Source organism: Thunnus albacares, chromosome 4 (assembly GCF_914725855.1).
Source record: "Thunnus albacares chromosome 4, fThuAlb1.1, whole genome shotgun sequence".
Lineage (NCBI taxonomy): Eukaryota > Metazoa > Chordata > Actinopteri > Scombriformes > Scombridae > Thunnus > Thunnus albacares.
This window is the reverse complement of record NC_058109.1, coordinates 13,008,677-13,028,353: the sequence shown is the minus strand read 5'-3', so window position 1 is coordinate 13,028,353 and position 19,677 is coordinate 13,008,677. Positions and strand designations below refer to the sequence as shown.

The 19,677-nt window shown below is 39.8% G+C and overlaps 1 protein-coding gene across 4 annotated transcripts; it reads right to left on the bottom strand.

Annotated features, from left to right (window-relative positions):
• Window positions 1–5,779: 5,779 nt before the first annotated feature.
• tfap2c (transcription factor AP-2 gamma (activating enhancer binding protein 2 gamma)) lies at window positions 5,780–17,429 on the bottom strand. Of its 4 annotated transcripts, none has more exons than XM_044347666.1 (8): window positions 17,282–17,429; window positions 12,921–13,382; window positions 12,468–12,519; window positions 11,088–11,159; window positions 10,255–10,477; window positions 8,830–8,948; window positions 7,262–7,403; window positions 5,780–7,051 (listed from the first exon to the last, which is right to left on the bottom strand). In XM_044347666.1, the coding sequence occupies exons 1-8, from the start codon at window positions 17,309–17,311 to the stop codon at window positions 6,757–6,759; spliced, it is 1,395 nt and encodes a 464-aa protein (XP_044203601.1). In that variant the 5' UTR covers window positions 17,312–17,429; the 3' UTR covers window positions 5,780–6,756. The 4 variants fall into 4 exon arrangements, with proteins under 4 accessions (XP_044203601.1, XP_044203600.1, XP_044203603.1 ...); XM_044347665.1 differs by lacking the exon at window positions 17,282–17,429 and adding an exon at window positions 14,148–14,591; XM_044347668.1 differs by lacking the exon at window positions 11,088–11,159.
• Window positions 17,430–19,677: the final 2,248 nt, after the last annotated feature.

Sequence of the window (19,677 nt, the reverse complement as noted above, 5' to 3'; positions counted from 1 at the left end):
TTGTTATTGTTACTGTTATTGTTGTTGTTCTTAGAGCCAAAAGGTAATAATTAGAAGTTAATAATTACAGAATAATTTGTACATGACGATATATTATATTTGGCATGAATGTGTTCTCCAGAGTGGAGTGATTGCAACCAAAAAATGCTATTAAAAACTAAAATTCATGCTGAAGTTTTCTACACTCACATCCTTCCTTTAGCATTTTCTCTGTATGAACTAACATTAAGGTACCATAATTGCAGGAGGCGGTTTCTGAGAAACTTTAATGCTTCACTAATATGACTGTACTTCAGCCACTGTTAGTCACAGGCTCCACTCACTGAGCTTGGGAATCAACCATGTGTGGACCAATGATGAGTTGAAGAACTGATGAACAGTGAGACACAGACAGATCAATAATCCCTGCTAATCCATAATCCCATTAACAGTTACAACAATGAGCAACAAATGTTATTTTTTGAGATTCACCCATTTGTTATCGATCCATAATTGACTTTAATAACTGTTATTTGCACTAAACCCTTTGAGAAAGCAACACCTGAGTGACCGGTGACACCACGTATCTCTTATTGTTCTACCGCTATGTTAAAGATTCCTAACTCTGGTAAACCAGAAAGGGTACTGTGTGTAAAGCACAGTGCGTTTTGTGTTTACAGGCCTGTTTGTTGACCAAACAGCTTGTTCCCATTACTGCACTCAGGCCTAGGTGAACAAGACTTGCTTGTATGTTGGTTAGCAGGGGGAGACGACAGATGCTTTTCATTAGATAGATGAGCGGCGGCAACCATCCTGTGTAATTTATCTGTTTTTGTGTCAGGCTAAATAAGAAAGAAAGAAGATGCTCTTACTGGTGGTGGAGTGCGTTTATGAGCAAATGAGTTTGTCTGTGTGCGTTGGAGAATATCTACTCAACAACTAATCCCCTTCCAGTTAGCTAAGAGTTCTGGGATGTGGCAGGTTTGGAGAGGATGGGAAGGAGATTTATTTTGTAGCAGAGGCTGCAAGAGGCCAGCGAAGAGACGCATGTTCCCTGAGAAACCAAAACATCTGTTGTCTGTGAGAAGAGAGCACAGGGTGGAGAGCAGGGATTGAGGGGTCCCTACAGTCCTGTCCACACCGGCAGCGACTACACTGCTGACTAATTGGTAAGAGGCCTTTGCGTGAGCAAGCGAAGGAGGGGTGTCTGGGTGGCAAGCCAAAGAGGAAGGAAGACAGGCCACCTCATTCCCACAGGATGAGGAAAAAAGAAAAAAAAAAACAAAAACAAAAACAGCAAACAAAAATACAGAAAAGGACAGGAGTAATGGCTGTTTCCCCTCGTCCTCCCCCCCCCCCCTCTCTCCCTCCTTCCCTTCCCTCTGTAGCCCTTCCAGACCCAGACTCCAGACTAGCCTCATCCTTGTAATTTAGATTAATTTCTTCCACATTTTCCTCAGGGATTAGGCTGCAAACCCACCCAGCCCCACCTCCTCCTCCACACACACATACATACACTCACGCACACTCAGTTCACCCCCCACCATAGTTGCTTAATGCTCTCATTATTGAACTACGTTCTCCTCACAGCTACCCCCACCCCCAACTCTCCACACACAAACACACTCAGAAATGCAAAGACTCACAGCTCTGATCAGTGTTGTTCTTTTAATGTAATTAAATTATTCCACTGATTATATGAATGAATCAGTAATGTTTTATTTAACTTTATAAATGTGACGTTTTCTTCATCAGGGTCAACTCTGTTTTTAAATACTGTCACTAGAGCTATTATTAATCATGTTGGTATGTTCAGGAGGATTTGTCATTTAAGTTTGTTTGAACCTCTTTTACATCACAAAAAATCTTACAAAAGGTGGTGACCACTTTGGAGAGCATCACTGAATCGTACAGGGATAACAAAACGGTTTTCAGGATGCAACCACAACCATTTCACAGCGAGCATATGTAAGGCAGGCAGTCTCACCAGACAGAAGGTGTGTTCTCTGACTACTACAGAGTAAAGTGCAAATACCAGAACAGTATACTCACTGTAAGTCCAGGTGTGTTGGTTTGCCACACAGGAGCTTGCGAATCGCACAGACAGAGCAGACAGACACGACTCAAAAGTTCCTCAAAACAAGAAGTAAACGCTAGAACTTGTATAAAACAATGAAAGTAAAGCAAAAACATGTCAGCATGAGGAATTAAACATATCACCTGTTGTTTTGTAAATGTATTTTTTTATTTGTTTGTTTTATTGCATCCTTCTCTTTTTCCATGGTCATTTTTCCTGTGTTGAACTCCTTGTTGTGCAGTAAATTCCAGCTGTTGGCCTGGGGAAGATGCTAAATGTCTCCAACAAAACACACGGAGTTACCATACATGTTTTTTTAACCAGTCATGGAGGAACAGTCTATGAATAGTGAGACAGTTAATCTTTTTCATTTTGTATTTCATTTTGATCACAAATTAGTCATTTTCCTTGGTTTTTCTTGAGAACAGCTAAGGAAATTTTCCACGCATGAGTAACATTACGTCTTCATGAGTAATATTTAAGTCAAATTAAGAGCACTTATTAAGAAGCATATTGTACTTTCTTTTTCTTCCACTCATGAAACTGCAGTCCATGCTTAAACCGAACATTTGTTTGAACCAATTAAGTTGCTTTCATCTCTTCTTCTTTCACTCATTTAATTCATTCTTCATTTATCTGTCCATCACTTGATCTTATTTCTGAGAGGTGCCAAACAGCAGACGTCATCATGTGAAGATTGGACCGCTCCTCTTTTTTCTCTGAATGAGAGACACATATTTTGAATTCAAGTTTTCATCTGCTTCCACTGTTTTCTGAGCTGGGAATGACTTGACCTCGACTCCCGCTTTACACGTGAGAATCTAACTGTCGTCGGTATGACTTGTCGCTTGTGACATGGGATGTTAAGACTATGGTCTAACTCATAAAGTGGTTTCAGTGGTCGGGAACTGCAAGCAAGCGATTAGTCTGACTGCAAATGAGCCTTAATGTACAACAGATTTGAAAGGCGGTTGTTGAAGGGAAGTGGTGGGACCAAATGGAAGGGGTGAAAGTAAAGTGCGAAGTATCTGGGAACATGTTGGGCAGAATGCGGTTAACTCATTGTATTTTGAGAATACTGTGAGAAACTGATATAAAACTTCCCCTGTCTTGATGTCATTCCCTCTTGATTTGTCAGCTTTGATAAGCTGATAGGAAACTACAGTATAGTCACGCTTAAATGCTGCCATTTCATTGCTAAAAACAATAAACAAGGAAAAATGCAAAATGATCCACTTAGATTTAAATGTGGTATAAAAAATAAAATATAGCTTAGCATTTTTCCACTTCCCTGACAGTTTTGTCATGTGACTTGCTGTGACCTACATAGAAAAGGTCATTCAGTCAGAACTGGCATGAAATATGGCTACAGTTCAGTGAATCTTGAGTTGACATTTAGCCCTGGGCATCCTAATGAGATCAAAAGATTATATTAGCACGTCAGATATAATCTCTGAAAATAAAAGAAGTATATGAGTTTCTTTTTTTTTTTCCATAAAAGAAGAAAATGTGAAGGTAACAACAGGTAAGCTCAACAAGTCTATGCTCGCCTCCGTTTCCCAGCTTCATTAGGTGTGTCAGAGGTGAATCACTCATGTCTCACAGTTGAAAGGGGAAAAGTTTGACCAGTTACCATGTTGCCTGTGTTTTGGAAAACAATTCATAAGGAATGAGACATTTCAAGCAGGTGTACTGTGGTTTGATTGAAAACTTGATAATTTTCTGGTGATAGGTTGTGGCTGTTTAATCACCATTGGTATTCATTGTTTTCACTCCCTGTGAATTTGTAATTATACATGCATACCTGGTTTACAATGACTCATGTTTAATTTAATTGCTCATAAAATGACAGTCCATGTGTGTACACCTTTATACTGGACCCTTTATATACTCATCTGACAGACTCTAACCTAATAAACTAACTCAGAAGGGATCTCATCCAATGACAACAAAGGTGAGGAAAGTGAATAGGACATGTGTGTGTTTAATAGCTCACGGCTGCCAAAAACAAAACCCTGCGATGACACGCTGACAGAGTGACAACATGAACAGAAAGAGAGAAGCGACAGAGCGAATAACCTCCAATCAAAGCCTCAGACGCAGAGAGGTGTTGTCTTAACCGTGTTCAACTGGTCATCAAAGGCACTCAAAATCCTCCTCCGCTCTCTCTCTCTCTCTCCCTCCACCAACCTTCACCAATACCTCCTTCTACTTTGCTACCGCCTCCTCCTCCTCCTCCTCCTCCTCTTCCTGCTCTCTCAGGGCAAAGCGTACAAGCTAACACGAGTAACTGAAGGCAGTTAAAGTCAACCGCTGCGAGGGCAGTGAGCCACCAGGTTGACAGGTCTGGTTAAACAGGTTCTCAGGGGAGAGGCTGATACTTGTTTAACTGCTAGGTATGGCACACTGCTGCTGCTGCTGCTGCTGCTGCTGATGCCTCTCTGTGTAGTAAGACCTTTGTGAAATGCTGGTTTCACCTTATGACCTTCAAAATGCAATATGATTAATGTGGCATGAGTTTGGCATACCATAGAGAGAGCTGTAGATACCATACATTATTGTGGGTTATGAATATACTCAATGCTGTAGTTGTCACACTCATAAATCCAGCTATGTGTCCAATGCTACTGCACAAATGTTTTTCGATCAGCAATGGTTGAGTCGGTGTTACTATGGCTCGGGCACTTTGCAATAAGCTGTTCTGGAACACATAAACAGACAGAGCACATAAATCAGCAGGGACTGGCTGAACAATTGATGATTAAGCAGCCTTGCACCACATGTAAAACCCATCTGCACTTTTGCATCACTTCTTTTTTTTTTACAGACATCAAAGGAATTATCCTCTGCATAGTGAAACTTGCAGAACGGGTTGAAATAAACCTTGAAACAAAAGGCAGATCGAAACCTCACGATGGAGCACACCTGCTCTAAACTCAGGAAATGGAAAGGAAAGAGGAAATATCCGTGAGCAGGAGACAAACTACAGAGAGATTTTGGAGACAGGATGCTAAGTGATGGGTTCTTAGTACAATCTATTCAGTATGTGTCACTAGTTTTCTAAGTTTAAACATAAACAAGCCATTTGTCTGCTCTCAGCTGTGCATCTTTGTTCATCACATGATGTACTTTTGAGGTTTCTGCCTTCACTGAGCCACACAGCCTATTTGTGAAGCTAAGTGAGAGCAGATAATGATGGCTTCTGTTCCCATTAGTTTGGGGATTTTTCTTTGCTGTTTATTAATAGGAAAATCTTCCAACACATGACTTAACCATCATCTGTGAAATACTGCTGAAAAGGAGGTTACAGAACAATAGTGCTATCCATTAACAAAAATGTGTGTGTCTCTGTGTGTGTTTGCATATGTATGTGTGTGTGTGTGTGTGTGTGTGTGTGTGTGATGTATGTGTGTGTGTGTGTGTGTGAGGCCTAGGCAACATCACTAAGTCACTAGATCAAGCTGGAGTCTTCAATTTTATTTTTATTTTTCCTGAAACTCTTAAACAGTTTTTTTTTTTGTTTTTTTTTTTTACATAATTTCAAAAAAGTATATCATGCCCACTTCCTAACCTCTACTCGATAAAAAACTAACCCATTTATAAAAGTTTAACACGTCATCATAAAAAGTGAAACCATACACCAGAGTGATACCATTATTTACACAAGCCCATTAAATTACAACATAAATTAGAAAATATTTACATCCAGGACAAGACACTGGATAAAATTCTATGTTTGGAATTTAATGTCTAATTAAAAACATTTTCAGAGAAAGGAATATGTACATTTACACACATTCTCACAACATACATACACTCTGGCAGGACTGAACTCGTTGGTAGGTTGATGTCAACTTGGGGTTTTTAAATACTAAGGATGATGAATACCTAATGTGGTCACAAAAATAAAAGATAGAGTAACAATGGAAGCATTGCTATGCCTGTAATCCACACGGACACTGAAGAGGCTTCTATTATACCAACTTTAAAGTCTCTGGTTTCTGACTGAACACAGACTGACAATCCAAAAATTGTCTTTTCTCATTCAGGCCTACATAAGATTCAAATCATCTCTCATGAACAAAGCACAATAACACTGGAGCCATTTTGAAGTGGTTGTACAAATCAAGCACAAAAAAAAAGAAAAGGAAGTGGATTTTCTTCTCTCTCTTTCTCATATAAAAATTGTCCTTTGCAAGTCCATTGAGACACAGGAAATCAGTGGATTTGCCTCCAGACAGAGCAGGAGGGGGGAAAGCTGAGAGGAATTCACAGCCACACCAACTCATCTTGAAATGATGTCCTCTAGGGAGAAAAAACAGTATGCACTTTGTTCTTTTCCTCTTCTTGCCAACAGAGTGCAGGTCCCATGGTTGTAGTATCATAAAATTGGCAACTGTATGGAACTGCATGGTGGTTATTAAGCTATGGTGTGTAATATGTCCTCACAGGGTGGGCTCCCATCAGGACCAATTCACAGGCGTTCGCCATATGTGCCATTGCAGGCTGACAAGTTCTTAGAAATCCTCAAAAAATATGATATAAATTCAACAGTGCAAGCACACACAGACACACAAATTCAGCTCTCAAAATGTCAATACTAAATATTGATTTTAAAAAAAGTCCAAAAAGGGCAGACAGGGCGGCAAGATTAAGGGACTTGGGGGTTCTCAAGTTCATAAGGATTCTCTTTCCAGCTCTCATTTCCTGTGCTTGTCCATTTTGTCGGTAGATTTGCTTCCACTGTCTGAGGACCCCTGGGTGTCGCTACCAGAGCTCAGGTACATCTTGTCCACTTGTTTGAGCGCCTCATTCAGGTAGTTCTGAAGCGAGGTCATGGCGGCGCAGATGGCTGGAGAGCCAAAGCCATGACTGATGAGGCTGAAGTGGGTCAGGCAGCCTTGGATTCCAGGCTCCAGGATGGGCGCCGGTCGTGAGTTTCCCAGAGGTGAACGGTCCTGAGTAAGCAGGTCAGTGAACTCCTTGCAGATTTGCCTGAAGGTAGAAAACCAGAATGATTTATCTACTGATTCACTGGGATCTAGGGACAAATTCAATAGATGAGACTGCAGGAAACTCAAGTGCAAAATCTTCCAGCAATCAATGAATACCATTAAACTAACCGAAGCATTTAAAAAAGGTCCCACTTTGCTAGAAGTGTTTTTCTTTGCAAACCCAAGGCAACCATCCAGAAAAGACACTTACTTGGCAGCAAGGAGCATGTTCTTGCGAGAGTTAACCTCGTTGCGTTCCACGTGCGGCCTGCCCAGGTATTCAGCAATTGCCTTTGCAGGGAACTCTGTCTCACACACATAGCCAAAGTCTCTCGCTAAATGAACAGCTTCACCTGAGAAAATAAGAATAAAACAAACATTGTAAGAAAAAAAAAAGACTCACGTCACGTCTAAAACCAAGAATGTTATTCCGATCTAAGTCAACATAGAAGCTGACACTTGGCTCTTGGGCTTCTGACTGGCTGTATATTAATCAATAAATAAAGATTATTTTCATTTCCACACACATTATCCCAGCATTTCCTTTGACACACTTGACAAAGACGGAATGGTAGGCCGGCTGGCCTCAACAATTTATCAATTTATAACTTTAAAGCAGCAGCTCTGTGTCAGACCTGATATGAACAAGCATCAAGGCAGTGAAGCAGTTGAACTACAGAATAATCAGCTGTGCTCAGTTTTCTAGCTCGGGGGAAGAAGAGCTACTGAGATGAATATATTTCCGTCTTGAGGGTGGTTTGACTTGCATGGTCATAATGGGCTTATGTGGATAAATGCTAGCAGAGAGTGCCCACAGCGCCAACAGAACCACTTATTGATAGACACGCACATCACTTGAGGACGCAGGCAGCTATTCAGAAGCACAAGCTTTAAGGTCAGCTGGCCCTCCTGGCTAGCCGTACACAAGATAACAAGGCTTAATTCAGCTTTGAAGGTCTCTAAATAACACAAGCCTCCAGTCATTCTCCTGCACAGAATCATCAGCCCATTTATAAAAATTAGGCGTGCAGGGAGCAAGAGAGCAAAAAAATATTCTACCTCAGCCCGCGGCAGGTAGATGTGATTAAAGTGATACTGTGATCACGGCGAAGCGTCACTGTCTGGCTAAGGTTTGACTGATGATGTTGTTTTAGTATTTAAGGCATTGACAATGGAAGCTGATGCTGTCATGTTGTCATTATAACTACGCATCAGCGCAAACAGAAAAGAAAAGTCTAGATTCCTAAAATGACGTGTGTTAACACCGCGGCCATTTAACATGATGCAGAGGTTTAAATGAGGAGCATATCTGACAATAGTTTAAAGCTGTATGTACCTTGTGGACTTAGAAGTGATGAGAAGAATTGATTTTGAGTTGCTCCTCAAGTTTTTGCAGTTGCTTGCCTCAAAATATGAGTTTACAAAGGATTTATGTCCAGTCTTCTTTGTTGGCCGAAGACTGAGGATAACCAGCATTAGACATCAGCTCTGTCACTCTAATGTTGTCTAAATAGACAGAATGGGAACAAAGGGACGACAAATGTGCAACTGACAGTTCTTCATAAAGGAAAACTTTGCACTCATATTGTCCGTCTATCACTAAGTATTTCAACAATGACTGGTGTTTGGCTTAATATACTGTACAGTATTTAAAACACATATGGAATATAGAAAGATTGACGTTCCCATGTTCTCACGTTATTAGAGCGACATTCCAGTCAGTGCAAACAGTAATTACACCTGAGAAGGTGCTATGCACTACTGAGTGACAAGTCATACCTTCTACTAGTGAGGTAAGTAGAGTGACGTTGGCTGCCTTCCTTCTTCCTGCAGGCAGGTTGAGCCCAATTTTATCCAGCTTTTCTCTCAGAGAACGACCTCCATTTTTTGACTTGGCTCTGCAGAAGGAGAATACAAAAATACATATTAAGTCAACAGTCATGTAGCCATTTCAAGAGTATCACATTTTTGTTCATGTTTGTAGAAAATGGTTTATGGGGAATTGAGAAATAAATATGGCATTTGACGCTCTCATGACACATTGTCAAAATTTCTATATTTCAGTTAGTTTCTGCTTTAGGACGTTTAATAGATAGATTAGGAAGATCAAACAGAAAAGATTTTATCATTAATGTCCTTTCAGAAGGAGTTTACAGCACATAAAGTGGAAAAATAACCTCCTAGAAGAGGCCTTGCACTGGCTCTTGTAGAGGATCTCAGCGTATACTTTTAATAACAAATAAACCACACACAAACAAGGCTTTCCTGACCTAAAAAAACACTGACACAATTGATGCTTCCACTCAAAGAGCGCAGCAGAGAAATAACTCCTACACGCGTTTGCAGTAACACTTCAACTCCCCACTTGCCATGGCCGATTCAGTTTTCCGCATGACTGGCGGGCAAGCTCTCACTCTCCATGGCGGGTGAGAGAGGCAGCATCTTTAGGGAGGCATGTGTGTATGAGTGCCCCCACCCCTTCATCCCCTTCTACCCCCTGTCCCTCTGCTAACGATCCCCCTCCTATTGCTATATGACCTACTTAAAAATGTCTGTGAATGTGTGTGTGTGTGTGTGTGTGTGTATGTGCATGTCAGCATTAACAGAGGCACATGGGAAGTGGCAAACGTGCACTCCAAGCACAAAATGCTCCGGTCAGGGGTGTTGAGTACATACTGTAACCTCGCAGTCCCTCAACAGACTGTCGCACTAACGCACGTGCCATAAGGTCAACTGCTCTGCCACAGTTAAAGGTACCCATGCTGCAACCCCTGACAAACACACAAAAACACACCCACAGAGCCAAGCATCTTTAAATCGGTACTAACTGTGTTGATGTAACCTATCCTCAGAGGAAGCACAGAACCAAAATTGCAAACCACACAAAGAATGTCACGAACCTTACGCAAAAAACTGATGAGCCGGAGCAACGAAGCCAAACTGTGCTTTTAGAAAACCCTTTCCCATGGGCTGCTGAGCTTTAGTCTACAGATCACTAGAGCAACAAATCTTCAGTTTGATGATCATTCATATTTGAGACAACCTTATCAACGGCTTGTAGATATAAGAGATATTCATAAAACACCAAGTAAATTAATTATGTTCGGTCAGTTGCTCTTATTTTTGTGAATCAGTGCTACTGTAGTCCTGTGCAACACCATGAAGTCTAGCCTGCTGTCATTTTGAATGAGTTTGAGCTCTGACCTGCGTAAAACTCCTCCCAGGAGCGATGCGTTGAGGCACTCTGGGGGTGACAGACGTCTCTGGACCTCAGCCACGGTAACCTTGTATTTAGAGGTGGAGCTCAGCAAGGAAAGACGACCAGGTACAGAACAGAAGACCTCTGTGGGGTTTGATACCATGCCCAGCAGGGACTCTTTCTGGAAGGGAAGACCCAGCGCGTTGCCTTTGGGAAGAGTGACAGGCCCTGGAAGGTGAGGCAAAAAAATGTGAGTGAGAATAAGCAGAAGATGCATTAAAAATTTTTTAAAAACACCTAAAAGTGAGTCTGGTTGTGCAATAGCGTTTGTTTATATATGCAGTTTTCTTGTGTATGTTATTCTTAATCAACATAATCCTCTCTGTGCAACAGGGAATCTGTGTTTTCTTGTATGTAATCACAAGGAAGAATGTGTATGCAGCTCTGCACGCCTGAGAAAACCAGTTTCTGCTCTACAGAAGTATACAAGAAACAACTACTAAAGACTTGTGAAATATTGTGTGGTTTTCCAAACATTGGTTACCTGATGTTTAAACAGCTAAAATGCCCTCATTCCAAACACCATCCACAAACAGGTACACACATACAGACTGCCCCTCATTTAAGCCGCAGATCCTCAGTACTCTATTATTTGGTCTCATATGCTCTAAATAATCTAGATGTTGTGTTGTTGTTTTTTTATTTTTAGCTGCTCTAAAAGTTGGACTAAATTAAGTTCAAAGACTCAACATTTTTAACCCCCCACAAAAGCACTGACAGTCATCGGACAAACAAAACAGTACAGCACACTACAAAAAATAGCTATCTTCATCCTCACCCGCAAGAATGCCCCCCTGATAATAAGTCCTCTGTAAGCGATCAAGGTTCCTGCCACCTCGTAGTCCTAATACTGAGACAGAAATCACAGTCACATGAGTGCTTTAAGGCTCCTCTGGGGCACATTGCTGGGAATGACATGCCGTTGTTTACAAGTGGAAAACCTAGATTGCCCATAGCGTGCCCTTAAGCATGGGAACAATATAATGAGCCATTACTGATTTCCGTAACCAATGGGGACTGGTTGGTTTATTGTGCTGTGCAAAATTGCTTTCTGATGTAACTATGCATCATAATACGGTCACACTTTTTTTATTAGAATGCTTTTGAAAAAACAACAACATTGCATTCACTGTAAAATATCACATAAATGTCATTGAATTAACCACAATGAAGATGGCGGCCAATGGTATTTAACAAGCATGGCAGTGAGAAACTAAAGCATGAGATTTACATTTTTAAATCGAAACATAAAATCTATCTTTAAATAAATATATTATACTGTTCTATCTATCTATCTATCTATCTATCTATCTATCTATCTATCTATCAGCCTGTACGTGTTTCAAATAAATGCACAAAGCTGAGCAGAAGAATAATGTTGGTCAAGCTGATCTTGCTCTGACTCAAAGTCTCTTTAATGGAGCCCTGATGACGAAACAGCAGGAATAAATTCTCACTCAAAACAGTTCATGTCCCAACAAATTACTAAACTGTCCTTCACATGCAAGCCTAATGCCACACCCCACCAAGAGCTGGTTCTGTAGAGCCAAACACAGCTTCAAGATCAACTCGTAATATCCTGCTAACGTGAACTGAAAAGAGCTGCAATTGCAAGCTTAACCAGCCTAAAGGTGATCCAAAGCTTTCCTCTTCTCTCACAGTCAACACCCCGGTCGTGAGATTGCTCAATTTTCATGTCATGTCAGCTATAGCCTGACGTTTTTTTTGTAAAAGGGATCCTTTTTTTTTTTCCACTGGGCATCTTCATTCACCAACAGAAAAGACTAAGGATCACATCAAGCTTAGATAAAGTGTATCTCATGGCTGTGAGGATTATCATTGTATGCAGTGCGAGTACAAATAGAACGACTCCTCCTTTACTGCACTGAGTGCCCTGACATTTCACTATAGAAGTAATTGTTGTGACATTTCCAAGTATGTAGAGAGTGAGGTAAAAAAAAACGGTCCTTACAGTAAATTTCCAGCCCTTTCCAGTAATTACTGCATCTTTATTTGGCTGTACAAAGGCACATGTACCCCAGGCAGAACTTTCCAAAACCTCTTTTCTTTTTCTTTTCAAATAAACAGAACTGCACTAAATAATTACTACTTTTGCACTAAATGTTACGTCATTCATAAATTTGGAAAAAAAACTCACCTTTTTTGATGACTGTCTGATCTGCCACAATAATACTGTGGTCATCTACATGCTGATATAAAAAGAACAGAAGAAGCAATAAGAAATCATTGTTAAAAACAAAAAAAAACACAATCATGAAGACACAGCAGGCTAAAATTAAGTTTCAAAATGAAAATCCTCTGTAACAGCTGTCTAAATCATTCCTTCTCTCTTTGTCTTTGTTATGCAAAACTAATAAAAAGGAACAATGGTGTTGCTGTATTATTTTCAATAAGGAATTTGTTTGTTTAGTGAGTTGACAGTGAACTTTAGTTATTTTTTATCTGCTTTGAGATGACAAGATATATTACACAATTATTGAATGCATGTGTGGTAGCTTAAAATGTAGCTATCATATTTGGCTACTACAGTTCACAGCTTTTCCTCTAAAGTGTAGTATTTGAAGTGGTCATCCCAATAAAATCCACTCACTTGAACATCCTCCAGCCCGTGCCCCATGTCGTGCATCCCCATGTTATCCCCAATAACCGACGACTCTATGCTGTGCGCGTGGGGGGGCAGCAGCTCCGGCCGGCGGAACCCTTCCCTCCTCATCCCGGACGAGCCTCCCTCCAGGCCCAAGATTTGACTCGCCAGCCCGCTCCTCCCGTGGGCTGCGAGCCCCTCCTGGCCCTGCCGGCCGGGCCACGGCTGCTGCTGGTTCGACGACGGCGACTGGTGTATGGAGTTGATGTTGAAAGGGTCGCCCAGGTGGGAGTAAGGGTCACTGGACTGCGGGTAGGAGATAGGCTGGTAGGGAGGAGGGAAGTACGGGGGCTGGAAGTCCGAACTGGCCGAGTGTGAGAGGGCGGGAGACGGGCTGTAGAGGTGTTGACTGACCGCTGGCAGGTGAGGCAGCCGGGGGTTCCCATTGCTGTTGCCGTCGTGCCTTTCCTGGGGGACGGAAGAGACAGGGCAGCTGAGAGAGGACAACTAGATGGCAGGTAGTGGTGACATTTGCCCCACAAGGGAAAGTCTATTCACTGGCACGATGTCCACTGAAAATAGGCCTAATAGTTTAAAGGAGAGCATTGAATATATTTAGACTTTAATTTAATTTAGGACTTTAATATTTTCCCTTTATTAGCTTTAGGAAGAAAGGCACCTTTTTAATTTATATATGATAGCCAAATAGAAATCATATTAAATGTTTTCAGGCGTTAATAATGTAAGTTAATAATGAAGCAGAATAAATTGTGGAACATTTAAAAAAAAAAAAAAAAAGATGTTTTAAAATGTGTGTATGTAGGCCTATGTAAAACTATATATATATATATATATATATATATATATATAGTTATTGTTATTATTAGTAACAGTATCATTATTATTATTATGCCTACTGTTGTTATTATAGGAATAATTATTATCCAGTTATTCTGAATCGTGTCTTTCGTTTTTACAGTTGTAGGCGTCTCAACTTTTTTTTTTTTTTTCAAAATTGACTTTTTAGCAGTTTTTGTCCCCATGTTGTCGCATTTTATGCTGTATAAAGATTCCCTCCACACCTTTCTTCTTATCTTTACAGTTAGCATATGAAGTTAGCATATTAAAAACAATTAAACCATGCCTGTGGTTGAACTACAGACTTTTGTTGGATTGTCACGCAAAGGGGACTTTCTTTTCTCCCCTCTTTTTTGTACTTCTGTCGAAACTCACCTCACAGTCATCCTCATATTTCACGTTGTCGGCTAATTTCCACAACATTCTGACTGTGAAAAAAAAGTCTCTCCGTTACGAAAAAGAATACAAGAAAAAAAACAAAAAAATATATATATTGTCGCCTGCGAGTTAATCCAGGTAAGAATAAATGAAGAGCTTCCTGGTGACCATGAACCCCCTTGTTCCTCAGCTGCGGTAAGACGAAGTTGTGGGTGAAGAAGGCTGAAGGGGCGAACTGACCGACCGACTGACTATCCGACCACAGATATGAGTTTCCAACAGCCACTATGAGGGAAAATAATCGTTGTCAAGTAATATTTCCCCCCCTCTCTCCGGTCAACGCGCTCTGTACTTCTGCTGTGGAAGTGGGCGAGAACTGTGCATATAAGAAACTTGACTCCCTCTTATGGACAAAACAGCGATGTTCAGTCTACGCTCAGCGCAAACATGAGCACTGTGTACTATATCTGCACAGACACACGAAGGAGGCGTCACCCCTGCCCGGTGATGTCAGTGAACAGGAGAAATGAAAATATTGCTGATTGGCGGGATAAGGAACCAATCAGAATTCTGTCCGTCTGTACAACGTCAGACATTTAAACCCGTGGACTGTGTAGCCCACTTTTCGTAGCTTCCAGCGAGTGAAGCCTCTCACCAAGTTGTTTGATTAACTGTTTGGTTTTTTTTTTTAATCTCTTCAATCATGACTTGAGGGATTTTAATTATATAGAAGGACACCTGTAAATTCTGTTTCAGGATTACCACTGAGGGAGAGATTCAGAAGGTTATTAGTGTTAAATTAACTCTATAATACGACGACTTTCGCTTGTATTTTTTTCTCTAATCATGAGTCTGTAAACTGATGTGATTTCTGTCCGAACCAACAAAACATGGACTGATGTTGTTGCAGTGAGGGGTTGCTAGGTTACCGGGTTCCTCGTTGTGAAGTTTTTTTTGACGTTAGGTGGAATGCTTCTCAGCCAATCACACTGCTCGGTACGAGCTGTTCTAGAACATGAAGAGAACATGCTACATTATGGTAGCTGAATGGGCTCCATTTATTACTCAGGCTATATTTATTTATGTAATGATTAATAAGACATTAATTATATACTGTTAATGTCATGATGTAACAATGTGGCTTATTATTTGCAATTATAATATGTTGACGTTAACCATTAGTACTGTCATAATCATTGTTTATAATACATGTTGTTATTATTATTATTATTATTATTATTATTATTATTATTATTATTATTATTATTATTATTATTTGTAGTGATGGTGATACCTATTTGTATTAGGCCTAATATTTATTATTATTATTATTATTATTATTAAAAGTACAGTGGAATAATGTGTGTGTTCTTTATGCGTGACCCTTACCTCCTTATTAAGAAAAACTAAATTCTTGTGTTCATCATTTTTACCGACTCGCAGTTACCTCGGTTATTTTGTTTAGCCGAGAATCAGCAAGATATCAAGATGATGAAGATCTGCGATTTGAATGCCTAAATAGAATAAGAGGCATTCAAATAAACCCATGACAGTTTAATGTCGGTGTTTCACAGTGGTGGTTAAGTGCTTGTTTCAAACCGCAATAAGCCTGAGGGCTTAACATCATTCTCTCAAAAACCTCTAAAGCTCAAAGGATCTCAACAAACAACTCTTTCTTAACTTCATTTACATTTTTGGTGGAGCTTTGCAATGTCCAAAACAAGGCTGCTTTGAAGCTTTGTTATGCATCAAATCCCAAAATAGAGACAAAAGATGTTTCTCCTTTTTTTTTTAACGTTTTCATAACGACCTGACTATCCATTGTTTTTGTTTTTAGTCTGTTTTATTTTAATGGTAAACTTTTAAAATTCAGGTTTATAAAAAAAAAATCCCCTATATCAACTGAAAATTATCAACTGTGTGTCAATGAGGCCGTTTGGAGTCATTTCATTGATTGGTCTTGTATCATTTGACGAGTATTACATGTCAGATTATAATTTGTGAGATTAATTGGGAGACCTTTGTCTTTTTGGGACAACAGCCTGTGGCGTCCCTGCACCCAAGCTGTGAGGATCGGCTGTGCATGGGAACAACAGGACGTGGGCGACTGAGGATTATCTTTTTTTTTTTTTGCGTGTTGGTCCTTGGCTTGTTGTGATGCGAAGCAGAAGTGAAATGCGCCGCTGATTAGATGTTATTTTACGTTGGAATAGACACAGAGCAGACCTAAAGGAAGTTAATCACGCATGGCCTGACGGTGATGTTCTCCAACAATCCTGATGCTCAGCTTGTCATTTTTAATGACAGTCGACTGCAGTGACAACCCGCTCAGCTGATGTCAGGTGTAAAGATTAAATGGATCCATGCCGGGACAAATTAAAAAATGTCACACGAATCAATGAGCGACTTCTGCTTGATGGTTTTTAAGCTGCCTTGTGCTGCTAGAGTCCATATATACTGTAGTAATATAAGAAATTATATTCCAATGACTTGTGATGAGGTTTTTCATAATGAATACCTGTGAAACCAAAATATATTAGTTTATTTATATGGAACACAAAAATAGAACCCATCCTGATGAAAGTCACAATAATATTTATGTTATATTAATAAATTATCTATATTATGTTATATATCCTATGTTACGTTATGTACAGTATATTAGATTGTTTGCAATACTTTGTAGTGAGGATTGTGGCTTATGATTCTCCTATGATATCCCTGTGTTTATTAAATTCATTTGATAATGATGAATAAACATTTAATAGAAGTCATATAAGGGAAAACAATACATGGGCTTAGCTATTATTCTTATTGAAAACCTATTTTAATGTCTATTTCAGTTTCGACCCCTAACTTCACGACAGCATCACCGGTTTGTAAACCAGTAAGCTCAAACCAAATTACTCGAGGTTTTTTTTTTTTTTTTTGAGAGAGAGAATACAGCCTTGGCCTTATTGACATTAATCACGGGTTACTCGAAAGCTCATACCGCGCTGAGCGATTAGAAACAGGTGATTATGGTGGAAAGTAATAAAACAAATACAGGCTCGGCAGCAAAAGCGATAAACATGATGCAGGTTGGGTTAAATTAAGTCAGCTGTAAGAGGAAAATACACGAGTGAACTCACCCTCCAGTCTATCCTCTCCAGCATAGACATCTGCAAAGCTCCAGTCGCAGCAATCCCAGTGAGACGCAGCGAATGAGTGAAACCATGAGTGGTTTACATTGCAGACTTCACCTGGTGGACGTGCAGTGCGCATGCGCCATGCGGGGTAATACACCTGAGTGGGGGTAAATCAAAACAATCAATCTAGAGTTCCTTGATTAATTAATTAATTTATTATTAACTGATCGATTTATTGTGTTTTATATAAATTATTAAGAGTAATTAAGAGAGAATAAAAGAGCGCACAAATGTTTTACAATCATTACATTTCTTTAAATCATAAAAGCTGAACATAAACATGACTCATAGGATTAGAACTATAAACGACAGATTTATAGTCAATCTCATAATTATCTGTTATTGCTGAGTAAAAAAAACGAGAAAGAAACAATGTCATAGAGGCTAAAGTTTAAGAAAAGGTGAAAAAAAAACGACATGGGGAAATTTCAAGATGAGGTAATTCCACCCCCAAAGCCACAACGCCTCAGGCTGACCAAAAGAATCTGCTTTCAAAAGCCACTGAAGCTTTTTAAGGCCTAAAATGGCTCTTGTTATCTGATCTCCCAAATACTTTAGCTTAAACTAATGAACAGATCAAAGTGTCGTTGCTATGTGGTTGAGAATGTAGCTTACATATCTCGCTCTGAGAAAACAACCTTATATACCTGTCTGATCAACAGCCCTGACACCTGCCATCAAATAGACTCAAACCAAACTGTGCAATCTCAAATTATTAGGAAAAATAACTGAAAGAACTGTGCGTGTGTTGCACTGAAACTGCAGATTATTGAAATAACAGGCTACATTGAATTCCAGCTTACAAACATAAAGTATAGGCATACAGATGTTGCAAAGATCCATTTTGCGTTGCTTAAAAGACAATAGGTATCGAACAGTATAAAGGCCTACGATTTCCAACTTTATTTGAATTTCATTTAATTCTCCTGTATAGTCTTAAAACATGACCATGACTGTCATAAAATCATGCTACAATTTATTGCAAATATGTCTTTTGTTAGTCCGTCAGTTTTAAGAATGCATCCAACAACCAAATTCAATAGTTTATTTTTTGAGCCCACCATAATGCTGACTGTGGTATAATATCTATTTCAAAACATCCATTCAGATCAGAAAATCTATCTTAGTCCTCCCAAAATTATGGAGCACATAAAACCATTACAATGGAGCATAACAAGGCTGCTGAGATATTTAAAGAAAAAAAAAAAGCAAACGAAAGAGCTGCTAGTAAATTATTCTGTCCTATACTGCGCAGAGGCAAAGTAGTAAATGGTTTCGATCTTTACTTAACAAGAGGTCAATTAAAGAAAACATACATGCGCTCTTGTGGTTCTTATTATTGATGCATTATTTCTGAAAGATTGCATTCAGTGATCTAAACGTGCGCAGAAAGACAGAAATCAACAACAAACAACAAAGCATGTTATAGACTGCAGCTGGATGAAGCCAAGAGAATGCCGTGTTTATTTAATTTTTGAGCCACAATGATTGGATTATTTATGGTGTAACTTACATTTAATGAGAAGCAGGCAGACTCCCCATGGTATGTTTTTTTCACACTGAGACCACAGTTCCCAGTCCTTTTAAAATCACAGGGTGCGATAAGGATGCGTCTGCTGCCACCTTGCGGTTGAATCCTCACATTACGACAGTGCTCTTGTTGTACTCTGTCCCCCCTCGATAAAGGATCAAGATTACTTTAGATCTTAACTCATATAAACTGTTAAATATACATATAAGCCTATCTGAGCAGAAGCTGCTGTTTTTATCCCATGAATCAGATGTAAGAGTGTAATTGTGGCAGATTATGTCTGTTTTTTTATCATTAATGGAGCAAATCAGGCGGCGAGGGGAAAACTGGCCAATCACAGCCGGCGATCAGACTGATCAGGGCTGTAAGCTAAAACTCTGCTATGACGGAGTACCTTAAAATGACTTTGCTGTCATTTTAAGAGAGAGAGAGAGAGAGAGAGAGAGAGAGAGAGAGACGCCAGCTGGTCCTGATGCTCTGCCCACACACACAGGAAAGACAACAAACAATCTGGCCTAACCAAATCATCTCAAAACAAAAAAGGAAATCATATCAAATGTTGGAACGAAACCACTATATCACAAAGCAAATTAAAAATCCACTTGACCCTAAACAGAGAATGCATGGCGGCAGAGTATCTGACCACCGTGGCTGATAGAAAACGTTGACAATGTACAGACTAAGTGGACACAGCCTGGGCCATAGAAACAGGGCCGTCACAGGCAGAGCAGGCTACCCACGGAGTGCAGGCTGTGTTCATTTGTCATAAAAGAGAAGTTGAGACAGAATCTCACTTCATATTATATTG